Source organism: Zychaea mexicana (assembly GCF_025766255.1).
Source record: "Zychaea mexicana strain RSA 1403 chromosome Unknown BDB00scaffold_18, whole genome shotgun sequence".
Taxonomy (NCBI): domain Eukaryota; kingdom Fungi; phylum Mucoromycota; class Mucoromycetes; order Mucorales; family Lichtheimiaceae; genus Zychaea; species Zychaea mexicana.
Genome location: NW_026516681.1, coordinates 510,794 through 533,961, shown reverse-complemented (window position 1 = coordinate 533,961; position 23,168 = coordinate 510,794). Strand labels below are relative to the sequence as shown.

Genomic DNA, 23,168 nt, shown 5'->3' with positions numbered 1-23,168 from the left:
AAGATCGTATCAAGACCAAAGATGGTGGTTATCCAAGGGAATACAAGAATGGAACTACTTGGCTTGAGCCAAAGTCGCCTTATTTTGCATTACGAGACAAAAATATATTAAATCCCAAGCCATTGTACTTTCCTCATTTATTTTCTATGGTTCCCACATTTATTGGTTGATCGACTGTACTGCCGCGATCCGAGGTGCTACAATGAGGCAGACGAAAATACCTTTAAAAGAAGCAAACTTGAAGATAAAGGCTTCTACAAGGATCCTTATGCACGTCGAGTGGTGGTCATGAACAGGTATGTATTGTTAGCAGCAACAATTATGGCAAACCTTTAACAGTGAACCATGTGTTTGAAAGATGCTTTTATATTATGTCAAGGCGATATGAATGCAAAACCTGTCATGCCTCATTGGGTGCACACGATGAAAAAATCTTGAAACAGCTGCCCAACGAACTAGCAGCAGAATTTCCCGCCATTTTTTCCTACCGGTGTGCTATCTCTAAGGATCTCATTGACATTTTACGACCATGTATGCAGCACGGTATGGGAGTTTCAAACTTTCAAGATATGCTACAGGAACTGCACCTCAAACGCCATACCCGACTGCATATCATATACACCCTATATCAAATACATCGTCGAACTAACCCAACTTACAAGGGGACCGAAAATCGCATCAGAAGCTACCCTGAGTTCTCGATATTTAAGGATCCTCAAGGGTACGCTGGATACGTTCCTTCTATACCATACTTTCGACTCATATACAATGCTATCATGGATGTTCTTCGGCCAATCATGGACAAGCAGATGGTTACTATCGATGGAAAGATACTCAAGGGAGACCACACATTCAAGTTTTTGACTTTTGGCGCTCTATATACTATATGTAATTAATGTAATTGCTAGTCCCCACCAAGTCATTATCGCATTTACAGACGCCTTTTCAGGAAATGATGAAAACATACGACATGTACGGGTATAAACCACCGCAGCTATTTTTTACTGACAACGTCTGGGGAGACAAGGCGTTCCTACTTGATAAATCCAGCTCATTGAAGAACGGTCCACAAGATTAGCAGTTTGACTTCAATTGAATCTACCCGCGACAATCACATATTACAACTGCCAACCTTCATTACCACGCACTACATACGCGATGAAACCGAAGCTAAAGAAAAAATTACGAACACCATCTTCTGTGATATTGATCCACAAACGATTGTAATTGGTTTGGATTGCGAATGGAACTTCAGTCGACATGCTTCCCCTGGCAAAGTGGCGATATTACAGTTAGCATATAAGGTATTGGCTCTATTCTGTTACACTATCGTTTTCGCAAGTTACGACTTCACGCTAACAAAATAACTTGTGGTTTAGAGCTACGTTTTTATCCTGCCAACCCACCAGTATAATAATATTCCTCCTTCTATCGAAACTCTTCTAAAGTCGTCCAAGGTCCTAAAAGCTGGCCGTAATGTTAGTGGTTACTTGAAATAACTAAAGCGCGACTACGGACTAGACTATCATGAAGGCACGGGGTTGGAGCTCGGCAAGTTCTCTCGTAGACGAGGCTTCATTGAAAATAGAAATGTAGGACTATCTACGATTGCTGAAGAAGTACTTGGTGGTAGGATCGAACAAAATGATAGAGACAGCAACTGGGAATTACAAGATCTTTCCGAGAATCAAGTGTATTATGCAGCGCTGGACGCGTGGGCGTCGTTGGCGATATATACAAAGCTTGTGTGTTTTCGTACTCTGGGTAAAACCGTACTAAATCCTCCTCCACATGGTGGGTACGTTGCTATTTATTCCCGTCTTCAAAGTTCATTTCCAATTGCATATGGCGAGATATTACACAATGAGCAGCAGGTACTTTACGATTTACGTAATATTTTTTGGAAGAAATAAATGATTCATTAACAACATGTGCTTCTCTTCATGAATTACTAGATAACATTCGACGACAACATGGCATGATATCGATCAATCACGTTTGTGTTCCTGACTCAATTCTTGACTCGTACACTCAAAAACTCTTAGGGACTTTGGAGACCTCCCGTTTGCGGTGAAAGTACCTATATTCATGCTACGATTCGAGAAAAAGTCGCTATGTCTATGGAGAGAACATCCACAGCATCAAGGCAATAACCCATCACAAGCCAACATACCCGAAGATACGCACGATACGCATCATATAACCGACAGTATACCAGACGATAGTGATCAGGAGTCAAACATTTTCTTGTTGTACGTCAACATCACACGAAACCAATGACAACTCCAATGAACAAAGCACATCGAATGTACCGTGTTCCGACTCTTCGAACTTCAATTTTACAAATATTTATGCGCAGGATACCCAGCAGCAACCAGTATATTCGAGAATCCTAAAAGACATCTATCATTCTATGGCGCTAATCAAGATACCCCAACGTCACATTCTCGCTCCCGGCAACTACGCAACGCTATCTTTGTTGTGGACCAAGAAGATGGGAAAAGAGTGGATTACATGCTGAACACGAATCCATCTTGGGTTATGCGAAAAGTGAAACGTATCGTCCCACCATCACACGAGCTCGGTTCTAAAGTCTAAAATCATTTTGCTGAATACAGTAACCTAATTTGCACCAGAACTGGAAGGAAACTGTTTGATAATGACGCCTACCGTCAAGCCCAAAAACTGCTCAAGGCAATATATGAAGCCAAGTTTCTGATCATCCCGATATGCCGCTGTACTATAAAATTGGATACGATAAAAAAGCAAACCTTCCCTTTTATCGGTGTGCCCGTCGAACTAACTCTCTAGAGCGTGGAGACCATCAAAACATTATCCGTGCTATTGATTCTAGCGGTGCCGGACCACATTAGGCTGATTGCTTTCTTGCTGAGTATCGACTTCGTCATAACTTAAAAGGTAAAAGGTGATATCCACTGAAATCGATTTGTTTTGATATTGAGATACCTTATATATCAGGTCGGCACTATGAATCGATATTTACGTCAGTACAAGGGATATTATGATCCATGGTTGATTGAAGCATTGGTATATCTACGGATGAAGCTTGGGATTTTTGGCACTGGTGGTGCTATTAAGAGGAGCAAGCGGGTGCCCATGTCCAAGGCTTGGAGCTGAAAGAGTGCAGCGAGACATTTGGTATGGTGCGTTCGCCTGATAACCGTCAAAACTTTATTTTGTTTCAATTTGATTCTTAAGCACTAAACCTTATAAAATGTATTTCAAAGAACAAAGATATGTATATATGGTGAAACATAAAAATGTATAGGAATAGCAATAGAAAAAACGGCGTATAACCTGAAACTGGGCAGTGATTCTTCCGTCAGGCCCACGCGTCCTTCTTTGGGTGGCCTTCTGCTTTCGTCTAAATGGCGGCATATTTTAGATGAAAGGTTAAAAGAAAAGACGTGTATGTAGGACGTAGGCGATAGGCGAGTATATATACGTATAGGAGTTGTTTACTCATTCTTGTTTCAGGTACGTGATTTGTTTCAAACTTCTGCCGGCCCAGCTAAATTGGGAAAAACCGGTAACTTTTGGCTTCCCATAATTTTTTTTTTTACTTCAATAACGAAAGCAAACGAGTTAAAAACGTATTTTGAAGCACGTTGGACTGTATAATTGCTTTTTGGGGACGTTATAAGAGAGTAAAGCTGAGGTAAAAAATTGACGGTTGTAAGGCGAACGCACCATATTGCAGAATTTGCACCTGACGTTGCTCGCACACTTGGGATAGACATGTCTTCAGCAGAAGAACGAAACAACGAAGAGCATCGCGACCAACTGAATACACTCAAACCTCGGCCATACTCTCTCAAAATTAGTATCAACATCTTCTTACCGCCTGGTTCTACGGCCAATCCTTTGAATAAGCGCTATATCTTTCTTGCCAAAAAACTAGGAACAAAACATGCTGTTACCCCTGTCCACACGAAGCAGGAGTTCAAGAAATCATCCATGGACCAGTGATGTAGGTTGACTTTGAATATCACAAGCTTTTGGCTAAAGTTTATTATTGTCAGCAAGATGATGATTGGAATATATGAGAGAAATACTGGCTAAAACATACTTCACTTGGAATGTGAGAGAAATAGAGTAGAGAGAAAGAAAGGTGGGGAAATGGGAACAGAATACATATATAGTGAAGGCTCGGGTTTAGCAATAAGTGAGACTAGCTATTTCTCAAAAGAGAACGCAAATGGGCTTGTGTGACTATTCTGCTGCCGTACTTCACCAGCTCAAAGAACTATTGTTGCATCAGACTGGACCAGATCGGCAAAGCTTTGGAACGCATCCGGTAGATGGAGTAACAGTATTTTACAAGACACCAGATCATCTAAATGCATTACGAGCGATGGAATGAGAGACGATTGACACGCGTAGCAAAGCAATCAGCGAAGGCATCTGTTAAACGATGAACGCAGAATTGTTGTCATCAAGCAGAGGATATTCGGCATTACCTGCTAGCACACCGTCACCACCTCCATTTGCCCTCCAATCCATAGTACAAGAAGACCTGCAGAACTCGTTACCATCATCAACAGCAGTAGCTGACCCGTCATCAGTAACAACAACTATCTCATCATCAACACCAGACTCTCTCGGTGCATCACCATTAGCGCAATAGTCCTAGAAGAATTGCTCGGGCACCATCACCATTGTCAAACGTATTTTTTATTTCATGCTGCTCCCAAATAGCTTATCAAGTCTCTATGTCGTTTATTGTTATAGTTCTTCCCCAGAATATTACTAGGGCGGAATACTGGGCGCCGCAAATTTAGCTCGGTGTAAGTTTTACTGCAGAACCATTGTTCCTAGGACGTTCCCAGGACCATACGAGCTATACTACAATGATATAAGCAAAATAAAATGATGCTGTAACTTTGAATATAAAAAATAACTATTGATAAATTCGATAAAAAAATACTTGTTCATCATATTGTATTCCTTTGGTTTTCAATTCCTTGTCCTCTGCCCCTTGCACGGCTTGCTTGATTGTATCAATCGACCAGCAAACCAATTTTCATCATCATTTGAATCCTACACTATATGAAGAGTCCATATGTTTGAGTGAAATGAGTGTTTACGCCGGCTACATATGATATAATAGCACCTACGCATGGTATATCATTCGATGATACCTTTAGATATAACACTATTCTCGCATATGCCAACAACAGCTACCAGTAGAAAAGAAACCATCTCCACAGACCAACGAGTTCGATATTCAACTCTTCAATGGTGTTACGTTGCTATGATATGCGGCGAAGATATACGATACCTAGTAGCAGCACACTAGATCAAGAGGACCGCAATTGTGACGAGCAGCATATGGATATCAAGAAATATACAAGATTCGCAATGAATGCTGAGGGACTGGGACCGCAGTGTCACCAGTTATTCCACACCATCACTCGGACATTTTGCAGGACGCACCGAACACAGAGGTCCTCAAGTAAAAATAAGAAAAAAAAAGATTCGCAATGAATGCTGAGGGACTGGGAGACCGCAGTGTCACCAGTTATTCCACACCATCACTCGGACATTTTGCAGGACGCACCGAACACAGAGGTCCTCAAGTAAAAATAAGAAAAAAAAAAGATTCGCAATGAATGCTGAGGGATTGGGAGACTGCAGCGTAGTTCCTCAAGCAATGAATTCCACGAAAAATTTATATTCGTCATCAACAATTTAAAGTGACGTGGGTGATGTAAGCAAGCCACCAATCAATCCGCAGCAAGCAGAATGCCCGACGCCAGCAACAGCACCGTCATCCACTCCTTAACGTCATCTATAGCGCCGTCATTATTAGTAGCAATAGTAGCAAATACATAGCATATCATATATCAGTGAAAACATATAAATAGCCAAGATATTGTTCGTAACAAAAGGATCATCTTATGTCGTATCTTAAGCTATTCTTCTACACTCCCTCTCTCTTCTGATCTTCTTCCGATATTGAACACCCGACCCATATTACAGATGGTGTGAGATAACTGAATATAACAGCGTTACCAGATGATCATCACGCGCGCCTTCATCAGCATATACAAACCATCAAGCGCGGCGTCATTAGCATACATTGATAATACACCATCACTAGTTAGCAATCAGTAGTAAGAGCACTCGCAGCGGTGCTTGTAAATGGTCTGTTTTTTTTTTTTTGTATGAGAGGTGGATAGCCTCCTGAGATTTTATTAAAATACAAGTCACATGTTCAAAAGAAGTAATGTGCCTGCGGCCGCAAAACACTGATGAGCGAAAAGATACAGATACAGAAGTAGGTATATATAAGAAAGGGGTTTGGTGTTGGTTTTTTTTTTTTTAAAGGTCCATATAAGTTTGTATCGCATGTATGGCATCTGCGGATACATGTGAAGAAGAAAAAGGGATATTGTTATAGATATGGTTCCAATGGGCGCGCCAAATATGTAGTATAATGTATGAGAGAAAGCATAGTAATTGCTTGGCAGTGAAATGATGATACGGTTTCTTGCATGTTGTAATAAAGATCAAGGTAGACTCGAGATTCGGATCGCTATGCATGAAGTGTTGCCAAACATTTATCCAGACCGCCCGTTTGAGGGGGCATTGCACCAAAAAATGGTCACGGGTGTCTTCATCTTGGCGACAAATAGAGCAGGTGCGATTCGGCAAAAAATTGGTAGTGCGTTGGTAAAGTAGACTTGCGGTGGGCAGTGTGCCATGGAAAATCCGGTAAAAAATGTTTCTGGTGGTATGATCCATAGGCGTTTTCCAAAAGAGATGCCAGTTTACTGTAGAGTAGGGTGGCGTCGGGTGGAGTCGGGCGATGATGGCAGTACGATAGTGTTTGGTGTTGTTGTCGGTGATTCCAGGCTGATTGAGTAGCTGACGGCTGAATGGTGTGAAGTCGGTATCACCAGGTGTTGTGGGATGGCCACCACCAGTATGGTGTGGTGGGAGGCATAAACGAGCGAAAAATGGTTTCAGTATGAAGCGAAAGGCAGCAAGGTCATGCATAAATCGTGTAAGCAAGATCGGCCTTGTTGCTGGATCATTTCTTTGTCGTAGTAGTAAATGTTGGTGTGTGGCGTCGTAATAAAACAAATCTCGGACTTGCAGTTTGTTGTATCCAGGTCGACGTGGTTGGGGCACTGAGGGGATAGTCGCAATAACACTTTTCAGAGGTAATTGTAGTGCCGTTGCTTTGGTGATCCGAAGTGCCTCCCAGTCCATGTCCAACTTGTCCACAGCGCGGTAAACCAAGGATACGGGAGAAGAAGAATCGATGGCGCCTATTTTCCTTGCATGTGGGTCCGCCAACAGCAACCGGTGATCTGATGGAAATTTGGCGGTGGCGAGTATTTGATGGATTAAAAGTAGAATATGCTGAGGATACATACCCGATTCCTCCAGCATGGGTTGAATCCACCGCAGCTGGAGGGCATTCTGTTGAGTCATTGGATCGAGTAAGCCGATACCACCTTCTGATCGTGGTAAACATAATTTGGAATACGCCACAGTCGGGAACATCCGATGCATTAAGAACTTGCCACAAATGCTACGGAGTTTCGCATGGAAAGCATGATCATTGGCGCCAACTATGCGGAGAACGTGCCAAAGCTTTGATAATATCAAGGTGTTCAGGACTAGGGCTCGACCGCGAACGGATAGACCGCGCTGCTGATGCACCTGGCAGTGTTGTTGTATGTTCACCAGCATCTGGTCAAGGAAGAACTTGAGCTGCGGTTTTGACGATGCCAGGGGGTAACCGAGGTAGACAAGAGGGGTTGGGCAAGAGCGATCGTGGCATGGTGCGATACCTTGGCCGGCAAGGATCGCGTTCCACTCGGGTTGCGGAGCGCCACTGAGTGAGAGAGCTTGTGTTTTGTGCTTGTTGAACAGGGCATTGGAGGCTAGTTGATATGTTTTCATGTGGTGTTGTAGCCTGGCAAAGTCTTGTTCGTTATGTATAAAAGCACAGATATCGTCAGCATAGGCGATAGCTTTAAGTGGAAGAGGAGGTGGAATTGATACTATTCCTGTAGAAACCGATTGATATTGGTAGCCTTGAAAATCTCGATCTCCTTGTATTGCACGCAGGAGAGGTTCCATAGCCAGGTTGAAAAGGATCGGCGACAATGGGTCACCTTGACGTAAACCACGTTGTTGTTGTATAGGTTGGCTTAAATGGCCGTTGATCGTTGATGTTGAGACGAATTTTTGTGCTGAAAAAAAGAGCGGTGATGCTGTGGATGAGCGAATCCGGATATCCAAAATGCTGTAGTACTGTGGTCAAGTAATTCGGGTGGATGCGGTCGTATGCCTTATATTGATCAAGAAATAAAGCAATGGCCGAGGACGAGTTCTGTTGAGCATTATCCATAACTAGTCTGGTGGTGAGGCCGTTTTCCCCGATAAATCGTTCCGGCATGAAACCAGTTTGTTGCGGATTGATAAGATCACTGGCGTTGTTGACAATACGTTTGTTGAGCATGCGTGTAAAGATTTTTGCATCACAGTTGATCAAAGAGATTGGCCGCCAATTGTTGAGGGAGGCCAGATCGCCTTTTTTTGGAAGCAAACGAATGCAGGTTTCTGTCCATGATTGGGGGAAAATACCATGAGTAAGTGCATCATCATATACATGAGTGATCAGACGTTCGGCAGCTGGATGGTTGAAAACCAAGTGCCAAATGCCATAAGGAAGTCCATCAGGACCGGGGCTACTTCTCTTCGGGGTACGGGACGCGCCCTCTTTTAGATCGTCCATGGTAAAGCTGCTTGTGAGACAGTCTCGAGTCTCATCATCAAGCTGTATGTGAGTCGGTATGCTGTTGAGTAACTCGTGGATTGCTGCATTGTCGATCGGCTCTGGTGTGTAGAGTTTGTTGTAGAAGGTTTCGGCGGCATCATGCATAGTGTCAATGGTGTCACAGAGTTGCCCAGTTTGAGGATGCTGTAGCGGTGGCATGTGCATTTGTGATGTGCGCTGTGCTACTGTCTTTTTCAAGTACCCAGCAGAGGTCTCGCCAAGTTCTCGCCAGCGTGTGTTCGCACGGAGAGCAAGGGTGTCACATACAGCTTTTTGGGCGGCTTCAATGCGTCTTTCGAGGCTTGGTAGGATCCATGCACGTGTTGCTTGATCGGGTTTCCTGCGGAGGAATTGGTTACGTCTTGCTTGTAGTCTAGCCAGGTGCGCAGTGGAGCGATTGATGAGTTGTCGGCTGTAGTTTTGCATTTGTTTTTTGAGTGCAGATTTGAGTAGATCCCATTGGTGTTGGGGACTACTGGAGCTATCGACCTCCTCGAAGAAAAGCGTAATGCGTCGTGCGAGTTGTTTGCGGAAGTCCTTATAGCCAAGGATGAGAGGGTTTCCACGCCAACAACCCTTTCCTGTGCTAGAGGGACCCAGATGAAGAGTAGTCAATAATAATGCATGATCCGTCCAGCTGGATGCCACATATGAAACTTCCCTCGCCTTCACCGTATTAGTAAATACGGGTGAAGCAAAAATGTAGTCAATCGTTGACATAGTTGAGTCGCCGCGCCTGAAAGTAGGGTACGGGACTTCATCGGCTGATGGATTGAGGCAATTGGTGAATTCCTCTTGTAATAGAGTGTGCCAGTCAGTTGGTGCATTTGGCCGGTAGTCGGCTCGTCTGTAGCTGTAGTTGAAATCGCCAGTGAGGACCAGCCTTTGGCGATACGGGTGTTGATTGTTGAAAATTGGTGAGTTATAGAGTGTTGCAAAAAATCGTCGTCGAGCTGTGTGACTTGATGATGGTGCATATATGGTGATAGTGTAGAAGGGTGCGAAGCTGTTTTGTTTATGTTCGACCCGGACGAGTATATGGCGCGAGTCGTCGAGAATATTAATACGTGTGAGCTGAATGTCGGGACAAAGAGAGACAATGCCGCAGTCTTTGGTCCAGAATGATTGTGTGGCGCAAAACTGTTGATGAAGGCGTTCCTGGACGTCGTCGTCATGAGCATGCGTTTCTTGTAGGGTGATGATGTGAGGTTGTTGCTCACGGAGATAGCGTATAAGTTGTGATTTGTTGTTTTTGGTGTTTTTGTTTTTTTGTAGAAGTCCACGAGCATTGATGGACAAAATTGATATATCGTTTTTGGTTAATATCATATTAAATACAGGTTGTTTTATGAGAGGGTTGGGGTGGCACCAGCGGAGATCTCATCTGCATTGATACGTACTTCTCCGCCCGGGTTACCACCTGTAATACCCGAGCGTAGTTGATTCATAGTAGCAAGTCGTCTTGGAAGTATTGCTCGCGATCTTGTGTAAGCAATGTATATAGCACTTGTTGACGGTCTACCGTCAGGTTGTCTTCTTGGATTGTAACTTTACACCCATCGGACAGCTCAAGTTGATCAATCCAATCGGGTGTCAGAGGGGCCATGTTCGTGGTCGCCAAATTCAAAGTGTGTACAGGAGCTGGGGTTCCCTCCTCCGTACCATCGCCCAAATAGTAAATGACGCGCTGGTCCATGAAACTCTCCAAGTCCGCGTAAGCTTGCATGTCGGCTGCGGTGTCCATGTCCATCAAGCTACTAAGCTTAAAAGACGGGACATTGTTTGTCTGTTCGGGCTTCGCAGATACTGCTGCTGGGGTGGTGAGCGAGGTTCCTTGCCCGGTGGTGATAGACGAGGCAGTCGCGTCTAGGCCCTCCAAAGCAGCGTACCTGTTGCTGTTATTGGTGGTCGGTTTAGGATTCTTCTCCGTTTTGGATGGCGCGTGGGCCGATTTCAGTAACTCTGCAGATGCTTCGGTTTGTTTATGGCCCATTTTGCGCCGGCTACGATTCGATTGACCTGGTGTCCATTGGGGGTCATTCCGGATAGACGGGCAAATCGAGGACTGATGCGACGGAGAGGCACAATGTTGGCAACGCTTCTTTTGGTTTCTACGGGATCGAGGACAATCGTCCGCAGAGTGGTTCGGCTCATGACATCGCGAGCAGTATAGGGGCATCTGATCAAAATTGGCGTATATCAGGTCATCTGGGTCATTACGCCAGGGCACATGATGATCAAGCGGGCGGTTTGGCGTATCTGAACGGGGTTGAATGTCCAAAACTGCAAAACCGTTACCCATGTACGCTTTGGTCTTTGGATCGCGATTGATCCCTACATCCAGGATGCGACCGTATGGTTCGAAGGTTGTGCGAAGACCTCTTTCAAGGTCTTCAGGTGCTAGGAGAGGTAGGTTTGATAGGCGCAACTTTTTCACCTGCGAGGTCTTGTCCAAAGCGGGAGTGGCGCGGATAATGATGTCTTTGGTGAATTTATAACCTTGTTCAAGGACACGTTGGCGTTCTGAGTCATGTTTCGCGTTGAACTCAAAGATCACGCGTTTGCCTTCACGATGGATAATGATGCCAAAATTGTCAGGAAATTCGGCCATGAGAGTGGCAACAACATCGTCACTGGAGCCAGGGACGGGGCTAACATCAAAGAGCACGCTGCCTTCACTGCGACCAATACGCCAGGTACGAGAGTAATATATGGTCGCTGTCTGGTCGGAAGAGGGTGAGTCCCGATGAGCGAGAACCAAGGAAACCCTCTCGGGTTGAGCTACCTTGGCCCATGTCAGGACAGTGGGGGAAGAGGTGTAGATAGAAGGTGGATGAGTGGTGCCCGCGTAGCGGTCGGGCTGTTTCTGTTGAGAATCGGAAAGAGCCATGGGTCTGTTAACCAGTCTGTTCTCGTAAAAGAGGCGGACATCCAAATTAGTTTATTTACGAGGACTTGTTCATTGAAAGGGAAGTCCCCGCAGCTACAGGTAGCTCAAGGGAAGCAGATGGTGGTATAACGATTAGATATGGTAGTGATCAGCGATACAAAGGTGTGTGGAGATATAAGGTAATTGGGGAGATACTGGAATTATATGTCCTTGGTAACTGATAGGAGTGTAGTGCGAATTTTTACGTACTTCCATTTTCGGCGATTGCAGGTAAAGTAGTCGCTCTGGCAGGATAACCGGTCTCTTTTTTCTGAGCGCGTTCCTTGAGTACTTACACTCACTAGTCATACAATCTCACTAACACCAATTTTTACGTACATCAACCTTTACGTACCTTAAAACATAGTGTGGGCTTTCTTGCCCTTCCGTGAAATTTGATCATATATACAAAATTTTCAAAGTAACAACAACAACATGTATGGTCCTTTTAGCGCTCAAGGTACGTAAAAATCATATACAGCAGGTACGTAAAATCGGAAGTATGTAACTCCAAAATGAGAAGTACGTAAGATTTTATAATACAAATATACAGCGCGAGAACTGATTTACTGTAGGATGCGGACAGGGACATGACAAGACAAGGACAGAAACACCGGACGAGAATGTGCTAGGTGCTTTCAGCAAGAACAGGACAAGACAAGGAGGAAATCAAGAAGGTAGGAGACCAGATGGTGAGGCAAGAAACAAGAACAAGGTACAGTCAACCCCCGTTTTTTGCACGACCGCTTTTTGCAGGCCTTCAGTTTTTGCAGCAAACTTTGGATAAATCCCATTTTTCACTTATAAAAATTGCAGATTCCCCGCTTTTTGCAGTTTGCAGGTCCAAAAAGGTGCCCTGCAATTTCCCACTAAGCATATACACCGAATTTTTGACCCGACCATCTATATATTCTTATCAGCTGTCTGATCAAAATTATTTAAAATCAAGATGTTCTATTATATTCTTATTACTATATCTCATCGGTTTGATCTTCGGTAAACTTTATGTAATCAGCCTTTGGTGGCATTAAGGACAGTAGAAAAGGGGGAGGAGAAAGGAATAAACAAACTGGGTCGGTCTCAGTACTATATTTCTCAGTTACTACAGTAACCCTGTCATTGAATATTCTTATTACTATATCTCATCGGTTTGATCTTCGGTAAACTTTATGTAATCAGCCTTTGGTGGCATTAAGGATAGTAGAAAAGGGGGAGGAGAAAGGAATAAACAAACTGGGTCGGTCTCAGTACTATATTTCTCAGTTACTACAGTAACCCTGTCATTGGTGTATAATTAATGACAGCTCACGGCTTTAAATTTTGCCCTGTGTAACGCGTTCGTATTTTGCAGCCTCTCGCTTTTTGCAGCCTAATCTCCCAAAATCCCATGGCTGCAAAAAACGGGGGTTGACTGTATAGGGAGGAAACAAGATAACTGACTGATGTTTTATCATTCAAAAACTATGATATATATATATCTTTCACTTATAGAATTTAATGATGTGAATAAACGGAAAGATTGGTATTAAGGTTGATGATTCGGATGATGATGATGGATGGGGATTTAATATGTCATCAACGAGGTCGAGGATGATCACTTACTGGAGGTCGAGAATGTTCATAACATTTATGTACTTCGGGTGGCCAAGTACGTAAATTTTTGCATAAAAAGTAAGGTGAAGTACGTAAAAATTACAGTACCCCTATGAAACCTACTGTAACAGCCCAAAAGGAGCGTATACGCAAAGCACCAGTCGTGATAATATATGTAAGGCGAGCTACATTGTTGTTATGGATACTTATGTCGTTGGACGGATAATCGCTTTGGCCTGATTCTAATGTACGTATCTGACATATTAACACAGCAGCTAGTGAAAAGATGCATATCAACAACGCGAACCTTCTACGATACTTACATGCTTGCCAAAAACAAATGAAAAGCGGTGTATTTTGACTTGGAAATCGTAAATAAAACCCCACTGTGTCCGTCATAAAAATAATTACATTCATAAATATGATATGCTCAACATGATAGATAAAGTGGTGGTGTGTGCGATGGCATCGAACTCTTTGCTCCACATTGAGAGCCATAGCTTAAGTAAGACCAAATACGAGATTTGTACAACATTACCTAGTTGCCCTAGTGCTACCACTGGTACCTTTACAAGCATAATACGCAAAATCAATGTTCAACAGGCAACTATAAGATTTCAATATGTACAGTGTTGCAGCTCCAATGCCGTTGTGTCAGTAATTGGTATCGCAAGAAGCTCAAGAGACGTAGAATAAAAAGTAGCAGACGAGAGCTAAGGGTGGTTACTGAGGAGGCGTATCTTGATATCAAAAAGCACTTCTGCTGATACGCAGCAGGCGGTGTCTATAACGGAAAATTCACAAAGCTAATCGCATAATGGCACTGTGGCTATGATAAAAGTGCTTATATAAGCATTGCGGATACCGTATATATTTATACATACTACAACGAATGCTTCATCTTAAGAAGACATGATGCGAGTCTACATTACATCCATGCACAATAGACTTTCCTACACTTTAGAGGATAGTCGATATCGAATATGCGCATACATCGTGAGTCGCTCTAGGGAAAAGCAACATCGCTGTAGACATGCAGATGAAAACGCAAACTCGCTTTTGCGGATCTACGTAGGTGGTATACTGTACATGAGAGCGTAATAACAAAAGTATGATATGAAGATATCAGACTGGAATGAAAGGTGTCATACGATGCCGGTTTTGTAAGATTAAACCATCATTACTGTTTTGCATAGTTTTCTTATCTCATCCTCTGCCCAAGCACAAACCACCAAGAAGAACAGCATCGAACTCTTTCCTGCTGATAATGGCGCTCAATCCAAGGTCACCAGCAGCAGTGTTGAATCTTCTGTTGAACCATCCAACGATGCTGGTATGTATTTTGAAAATTCCACCAACGTGCACAGGAGGCCACTGTTAAATCTTAAGGAGGGGTGATGATTGATAGCCAATATCTATTCCCTCGCTCCTTTTTTGACAATGATTGTTGTACTTGCATATACCGGAGCATTGGTCGTCTATATGGACTTGAGAACTTTTTATATGTGTACTGCGATACGCTGATCGTCGCACACATGCACAAACATATTTACGTACTATTGGTTCAGCTAACCAGGCGTTACATACTTTCGAAAACACTTTGAGAGTTTCCTTTTTAAAAAGATAAGATCATTATTTTCCAACAAGTGATGACTGCCAGATAATGTAACCGATTACCGATGCTATTTGTAATTGGTGCTATCGAGATATGTACATATTCAAGGATGCGGGTTCGTTTAATCGATGTGAAGAAAGCCCTTAGGTTATATTTGTTGAAACTAGAAACGCTTTAAAGTTACCAAGGGTGAAATCCTCTTCATGCATTAACTAGTAAGAAATGCCGATTTACACGCTTTGGAAAAGTGGAGTATATGTCGATCTACGTTTGCGGAAGCGCATAGGGTGTTTTTTTTTGGTTTGTACTCGTAGTATGTACGTCCCCAGTATTAAGCTAACTCGCAATGCTACATTTTAATCGTCGAAGTAATATCAGCACAAGATACATATTCCAAGTGCCACTAGGACTTTATCTATATATAATTTCTTTTCTTGACGCTGTCAAACAACCGTCATAATCTGCTCCGGAACCGGAGTTATATCCCGCAGAAAATAAGGACTATTTTTTGTTTACATACATATTTGTTTGTACATTCACATTATGTATTCTTGGTTTAGAGCAAAAAGATGCTTGACCTTTCATTTTGTTTATTGCTTTGCGAGACAGCTGTTGTAAATGATCTAAACGATTGACGATTTGTGAATCCTTTCCGTATATTCGCTATCAGATCTGTAGCACTAGCACGGCCTTGTGAGATCCATGGATGCTGTAATGCTTCGGTCGCCGTAATCCGCTTCTCCGGATCTAGTTGCAACATGCAATCTATTAGATGCTTTGCTATATAAGCCATCGTCAGCATCAATCAGTAAAATAAAAACATGGAGAAGTTTGAGATGAGATATTATTAGTGATGATTACGACTAGTCATCGTTTTTAGCTTCTATACCCCTCTCCCCACTGTCAATAATTCCTTTTCACCACGAAAGCGTGTAGAATACACAGACAAAAAGTAATACCTGATGCAGGATTATCGCTCCAATATTCTTCATCGAATTCATAGTGTCCTCGAATAATGCTATCAAACAAGGTGGCCTCATCAGCTCCCCAGATTGGCGTGTATCCGCCAAGTAAGGTATACTAAAGCGGGTAAAAAGGGCGTTTTCAGTACTATAGGTGATGTGATAACCGTTATCGATACACATATAGCTATGAAAGAGCTTACTGTAATCACGCCAACACTCCATATATCCACAGGTGTACCATGGCCAGTGCGCAAAAGGATTTCTGGAGCTACATAGCCCGGTGTACCACATGCCGTCATCAAGATACCGTCATGGTCTTTGATAATCCTTGACAAGCCAAAGTCTGTGATCATCAATCAATCTTCGTTTTCGGTTGTTTCAAACAGTAGCTGTTATGAATAGCAACATAGTATGAGTGTGCGCGAAAACGAGAAATCCAACACATGTGCTTAATTCTTCCACTTTTATAAAAAAAAATCACTTGCGTTCGACTTATTTTTGCAATTTATATAGAAACCACTTACATCGTGTTCATGGAGGTAAGCCAATCCTTCTAATATTTGTCGCACCAGATTCGAGGCGTCTCGCTCGGTATATGATCCTTTGCGTAGTAGCTGTTGAAACAACGCCACCTTTGGCGTGGTCGGCCACGATATATACAGCATGCGCGTCTTCGAATAGTCCATGCATTGATATAATGTGGATGTCGAACTTGCTTCAAGACGTCTAAATTTTAAATTTGATTGATTAAGTTCCGACCCTGCCGTCTATCATCTCCCATCGGAAACGCGGAAGAAAAGAGGAGGGACTTACCTGATTCATTCTCAAGCATATACTCCTTGCCTTGCTTTTTTTTGTTTGATAACTTTGCATAAACATGAAAAAGAAACCAAACCACCCAGGCGCTATTTTTTGAAATAAAAATAAAGAGGTATATGTTACCTGCAATAGCCTTTTTCATGACAATTTTCAATGCGATGTTTGGCCTGGCTTTTATGCGTGCAAAGCTTATCAACGGCAAAAGAACCAACACCCAAGGTACGGTTGGAAACCTTGTAGATTCGTGTCAAACTCGAAGGTAATCTTGCTGGTATATCTTCTTGCTGGTTCTTTTTAAACAATGAAGCGATTCGTTACATCAGGTCCGTCATCTTTGTCATGGAACGATTAGTTGGAACGGTGAAATAGAAAAGTAATATATTGATAGGTTGTTGCTGTTGTTGTTGTAAAAGTAGTAATAGTGACTTGGGAAAGAGTGGGTATACTTGTTGCTGCTGACGGTATATTAGGTAGCAGTAATAATAGTAGTAAAATAAAAAAGATGAAGAGTGGAAAAATCAACAGATTATAATGTGAGAGAGAGAGAGAGAGAGAGAGAGAGAGAGAGAGAGAGCCTTACCTTATTCCTGTTCTGGGGTGAGTCCGAATTTGTTTAAAGTGGGTTGGCCCTCTGTTTAGTGAGCTGCGCGTACAATGCACCCAGCAGCAAAAAAGCAATAGACACACACTCCCTTTGTTACTTTCAGTCCCGAGAACCCTACTATACCAATTAAAATTAAACTTGAGATTTACCTTAATGAATCCACTTTAAGGTTCTGAAAACACATATCCACAGCACGCCAAATCAACATGATGAGGTCACGTTCGCCGCCTGACACTGCTGCACGCTGAACGCTGCCCCAGCGATAAGAGGAAAGGATATCGAGGATCGAACGTCGAGACCAGTCGAGATCAAATTTGGCGATTGGATGAAATCGATGCTCTTCAGCAATGTTCCAAAGTTGTTCCACATCAGTCTATATATCGATCAAATCAATGCTCTTGTTACTTGTTTTCTTTTGTTGTTCAATACAATTATAAACAACGTACCATGTTCTTGAAGTTTTTATGAAAAGTCTTCATTTCTTGTTGTACAGGTGGCAACTCTTTCACGTAGTCGTTATGGATCTTGGTTAATTGAGATGGTTTAAAGACTTTGCTCCAACAGGGATTGGAAATGTTTAATATGAACGAATGAGCCGCATTAACATTGCCATTTGAGGAGGGAGTTGACAAGGAGTAGACAGGAGTTGCACGCATCTTTTTTTCGGGATGCTTGATTGTTCAGCTTTTCCTATTCAATATGTACGACAAGTTCTATAAGAGTCAGTAAAGAAAACCTCGTTTTGTTTTTTAGCTTTTATATATACATAAAAAAGCTTCTTTTTTAAATCTGGCTCTCCAAGTTCTGACGACATTACCAAAGATACTTGTACCAATATAGTCAAGATTCGCCCAAAAACAAACTTCTTTAACGAGGGAGCACTTTGCTCTTCGCTAAAACACTTGGTAAAAACTATTGACAACTTTAGTATTTATGCTATATGGCTACCATTGAAATATCAACCTTTCGCATATTCAAGGGTGGTAATTGCACGAGTGAGAAAAAAAGTCGATTGTTGTGCTGCGGGAATTCTCCCATTAAAGACTAAAGAAAATGAGTCTCCGACAGGATTGGACACATGAAAACTATGATCAATAACCATCAGAGCGCGACGATTTACGACTACAATAGACGAAGATGTTCGAATCGCGACTGAAAAAGAAAAAAGAGTGCGCATTATAACGAGGAAGCAGAAACCCCAAATTTACTACCTTTAGCGACAATAGAAAAAGAAGAAGAACAAGGAACAAAATCACCAGGCTGAAGTAAAGAAAATGCTAGAGAAGAAAGTGATTCGTTCCAAGTGACAGCCCATGGTGTTCTCCACCCGTAATCGTACCCAAAGAAGAATGTCTTTCATTTCTGTATGAGCTATCTGCGTTAAAATTCGATCACACGAAAAGACAAGTTTCCAGTATATAGCGAAGATGAGACCATACAACGACATCCACTGTGATGCAAGCAGTACTCGAGACACGATGACATTTCATCCCTACACTCACGGACGTTCCAACAGGAAGCCTCTTATTTAACTCACCTATCGTTCAAGAACTAAAGGTATAGTTTTTGATGTAGTCTAAACACCAGCTGAATAAGCTGAATCTGGGCTACAGTAGTTGACGTTCCCTATGAAGTTCCTGGCTTTTCTTAATGTCTGTCTTCACCCCGGATTCCAGTGCTTTTTTAGGTTCGTCTTCACAGGCAAACACATCACTATGTTTCTTTTTGTATACCGGCGTATCATCTTTGAAATTATGAGCATTGTTGGCGAGCTTTCTTTAAGAATTTCATTGCAGCGGCGTGGCACTCTATTCTATGATTTTGAATACAGGATTTCTCAGTACCATCATCGTGGCTTGCGCTTAACGCCGGTCCCGGTCTCATACCTTTTTCGCTCAATACATTTGGTTCAACAAGAGCACCGAATCTAGTACTGTACATCGCCGTAACCATGTGTTTGATACCATATCTCGTCGTTTGACGACTCTTAAAGACGGTCGCTCTGCTATACGATAGCGCTAATATCATATTTATAGTGAATGAATACGTCTGGCGGTTATCAGCAATTGAAGTTACAGCTTTCTCACGCCCGGGAATATATACTCTTCCACTATGGACTAGAAGCCAAAAGGATCGCCTTGAGTTATTCTACATACCTGGTTCAAGGGGCACGCTCGGGCCAATTGCAGCAGGATGCGCCGCTCATTCCATTTAACAAACAATTTCAATGGATTGACAACACAACAAGGGAAAAAAGAAGGTCTCCGCCGGTAAGGACTGCCGTTTGCATCGTGCCGGCAGAGGAACTCCGTGCTTATCGAGCCTTCGCGGCAATGATTCGTCTAGCAAGGGTGTCGAAGCACTCATTATGCTGCTTTATATTTTTGTGGATTGTTGAAAATTTTTCAGGGAAGATCGCTTCGCTGGTTAAGTATAATCTATTGTCTGGCTTTTTGCCTTTTTTGCTACATATAGAGCATGAATCTGTCAGTAAATACATATGTCGATAGATATAACAACGTGATCATGCAAACATACGATGCCTCACACAACATTCGAACTTTCTATTGCAACGGCAACGGTTTGATATCCTTCGCTTGGAGCCACTTTAAATGTCTCGCTCGCGTTTCGGTCATCATTCACGATGTTTTTTCTGTTTCACCTTTTTTGAGTCGATGCCCTCTAATAATATTTCAAATGCGTCTCCACGCAATTCCTCATTGTACGTATATTCTTTGTGCTGTGTAAAGATGCTTTACAATTAGCAACCGTGACATTAATATGATATACATCGACAAGCGATCCTTGCACTTTATTCACTTCCTCTTCTATCACAGACCGAGCAAAGATGCTTCGCATGACGACGATGTATTATTTCACAGAAGTCTTTTGAACTGTCAAATGTGCATACGTGCGTCATTCCCCTGATCGCAGTAGCAGGTAAATGTTTGCGTGATGCTGTCCACTTTGTCTTGTCATATTAGGTATCGACAGCTATCTAGTAAGAAGCTCTCGAGCGATGTCGGTAATTTTCCATGTTTTGGAATCCGTGTTCTCTAAGTAACTCCCGTGAATTCAGAAAATTCATCGTCAGCTATTTATTAAGGGAACCACTACGCGCACGACAAAAATTGACCTCGCGCACGAGTTGTCGTGCGCACCGTCTCTCGCACAGTTTGAAAGACCCTGCACACGGCAAAAATTGATCTCGCGCACGACAATTTTTTTTGGCAGTAGTCGTTTACCTCAACGTACTCGACGATTTATGTTCTTCTTGTCTCGTATTCAAGCTCTTGTGCCTTGTCTCCAGATTCAATTGTTCTTCATAATCATTTAAACACTTATTTCCCTGATTCCTTGTTTCTTACTACATGTTTTTTTCTTCGCTCTCCTAATATTCAATTATTTGGTTGACATATTTTATTACCATTTTTCATTATACATACTGTATACATATACATCGAATATCACACTGACTGTCAAAATTGTAATTGAATAGAAGTACGTGACAACGGTAGATCTGCCAGGTTTAAGAAGACGAAACACAGGATATATCTTTACAGCCAATACCATCATCGTCACTGATATTAAAATGTTGAAAACACTTGGTGCACCGTCTACCCACTTTTCTATAGTCTTAGCTACGTCTTTTTGTGCTGACTAAGAAATCGTCTCGCTTGTGCTTCACTATATTATAATACTTATGTTGGCACAAAGTTGTTTGCTTGCCATTTGGATACACGGTATGTTAACATTCAAGTTAGTCGGCATATACCATCAAAGTTCTGTCGTGCGCAGGGTCTTTCAAACTGTGCGAGAGACCGTGCGACGACAACTGCGGAATACTATACTACCAAAACAAGTGTCGTGCGCGAGGTCAAGTTTTGTCGTGCGCGTAGTAGAATATGCACCAGCACAACGCGCTGCCCGACCGCCTTTCTTTCAACAACTCTCACACCTTCTCCGTTTTGACCGCCCTGCATCACCTCGTAGTATTCTATTGGGTGACTTTAATCACAATATCCACACGGAACGCTCAACCTCTCCGCATATGCAGGCCTGGCTACAATGGATCCATACAAACTGGCACGATCCTCACCATTCATCCACGCTCCAGCCATCATTGTCAACTTATCGCCACATATCCACTATTGACTTCATTCTTTTCTCGTCGACATTTGCAGCAACCGCCGGCCAAGCAGAACACCAATATGTCGCCCATCGTGGTCACGCAGCAGTCGCCGCTTCGATCGCTCCAGGGCTCCAAATTACAGGACCTGGTCTCTGGCGTTTCAACCCCACTTTCCTTCACAATCCACAGTTTTTAGACGACCTAGAAGCTTTCTTATCAGCGACCGAGCTCCACCTGCCTTCGCTCCCCGCACCAGCAGCTTGGGATCTGTTCAAGTCGATGTTCAAGAAAGTCGCGCAAGAGTTTGGCCGCAAGAACCAATCTTACCGTAAAAGGACAGCCAAACGCCTTTAACAACAGCGCCGCATCCTCCTACAGCAAATCACTTCATGAAACTAGACCACACCTATAAGCAGATTACCCAACAACAATTTGGCTGATGACTCAGTTTTGTGACCAAGCCAATCCCCGAAGTTAACTCCTTAATATCAATACTAAAAGCGACCCCAAAGTATGCTTGTGTAAAGCAGTAAGAAATATCCTATAATTACCCCATAGTCCTTCCTTTCTTTTTTGCACTCATATCATACCTACTGTAATGTTTCTTCTTATCAAATTCCAACTTTCCAGCCCATTTTGAGCAATGTTCAGTAATCCATCAACCAGCAACCCTTTTGGGTCGTTTCCAATGTGTCTCATATATATCGGACAGCAACTAGTAGTATAGAAGGTTCAATAAGTGTTAATATTATTTAGATACTAATCTAATGCTTCCACTCTCTAAAGCTTTTTCCAAAGCGTGCTTTTCATCTGGTTTCAACTCCTTGGTTGGTTCTTTGAAGTGGACTCCATCAGGCAGTGGTAGTGCCAGTTCGACATAACGATCCTCGCCCTTCCGCAGAGCATTCCATGGGACGCTGGTGGTGATTTTACCAAACTCTGGAGCCACTGCATCTAATAATATTGCTTGGAATCATTATTATTTAAATGAAGCACAGGAAACACTTACTATACAGGGATTTCACTTCGGTTTGGATATATTCCACCATTCTGTCATTGGGTCCTGTGAAGTTGATGTTATAATTAGCATTTCTGTATATGTGCGCTCATAATGAATGAGGAGGTACCTTATTACGTCGTCGTTTGTTGTTAGGACCACAATCCTGGCGAGCTCTTCCGTCCTCAATATCATTTGCACGATTGTAAATGTACTGAAAATAATCTGCTTACTCATAATAAGTACGTTATTAATGCGATCACTTATTGCGACTTACCAGTACTTTTGGAACGTGACATGACAAACAAATCGAACATTTTCTGAGTCCCGCGTACTTGGGACCTTCATTCAAAGCTTGGCAAAGGTCGCAGAATTCCACTCCCAGTTCTGTATGCTCTTTAGTAAACGCGACCAGTCTTGAAAAAATAAATAATAATTGATAAAGAGTATACCTGTGCCAATCGATCTCCCCGTATCCAAACGGCGGGCTTGATTGCCTAGAACCTTTGGATATCCAAAACAGACAAAAGCTTCAATACCAGTAACTTTCTGGATATAGCTCAGCTGCCTGTTGATAGCTTTATGAGCTTCTTCGGCGTAGTTTAGCCGAAGCTGCTGGGTTTTTTGAGTCATAGCTTTTGGCGCTATGTAGCCTTCAAAGCCTGCTTCAAGATTATGCTCCGTTGCTAATTGTTG

At 42.6% G+C, this 23,168-nt stretch overlaps 4 protein-coding genes across 4 annotated transcripts; 1 reads left to right on the top strand and 3 right to left on the bottom strand.

The window, feature by feature from the left end:
• Positions 1–9,322: 9,322 nt before the first annotated feature.
• BDB00DRAFT_759617 (Endonuclease/exonuclease/phosphatase) lies at positions 9,323–11,429 on the bottom strand (the record flags this gene model as incomplete). Its single annotated transcript, XM_053119144.1, has 2 exons — positions 9,323–10,197; positions 10,520–11,429. Coding segments are annotated over 2 exons (1,785 nt in total), but the record flags the coding sequence as incomplete, so codon positions are not given.
• Positions 11,430–15,626: 4,197 nt separating this feature from the next.
• BDB00DRAFT_812488 (kinase-like domain-containing protein) lies at positions 15,627–16,641 on the bottom strand. Its single transcript, XM_053122693.1, has one exon. The coding sequence runs from the start codon at positions 16,271–16,273 to the stop codon at positions 15,995–15,997; it is 279 nt and encodes a 92-aa protein (XP_052982162.1). The 5' UTR covers positions 16,274–16,641; the 3' UTR covers positions 15,627–15,994.
• An 847-nt stretch (positions 16,642–17,488) lies between these two features.
• On the bottom strand, positions 17,489–17,999 carry BDB00DRAFT_786114 (uncharacterized protein; the record flags this gene model as incomplete). The annotated part of the gene is made up of 2 exons (XM_053120582.1): positions 17,489–17,716; positions 17,790–17,999. The coding sequence occupies 2 exons, from the start codon at positions 17,997–17,999 to the stop codon at positions 17,489–17,491; spliced, it is 438 nt and encodes a 145-aa protein (XP_052982161.1).
• Positions 18,000–21,319: 3,320 nt separating this feature from the next.
• On the top strand, positions 21,320–22,036 carry BDB00DRAFT_812472 (uncharacterized protein). The gene is made up of 2 exons (XM_053122692.1): positions 21,320–21,676; positions 21,803–22,036. Exons 1-2 carry the CDS (start codon positions 21,395–21,397, stop codon positions 21,827–21,829), a joined length of 309 nt encoding a protein of 102 aa, XP_052982160.1. The 5' UTR covers positions 21,320–21,394; the 3' UTR covers positions 21,830–22,036.
• The last annotated feature ends 1,132 nt before the right edge of the window (positions 22,037–23,168 follow it).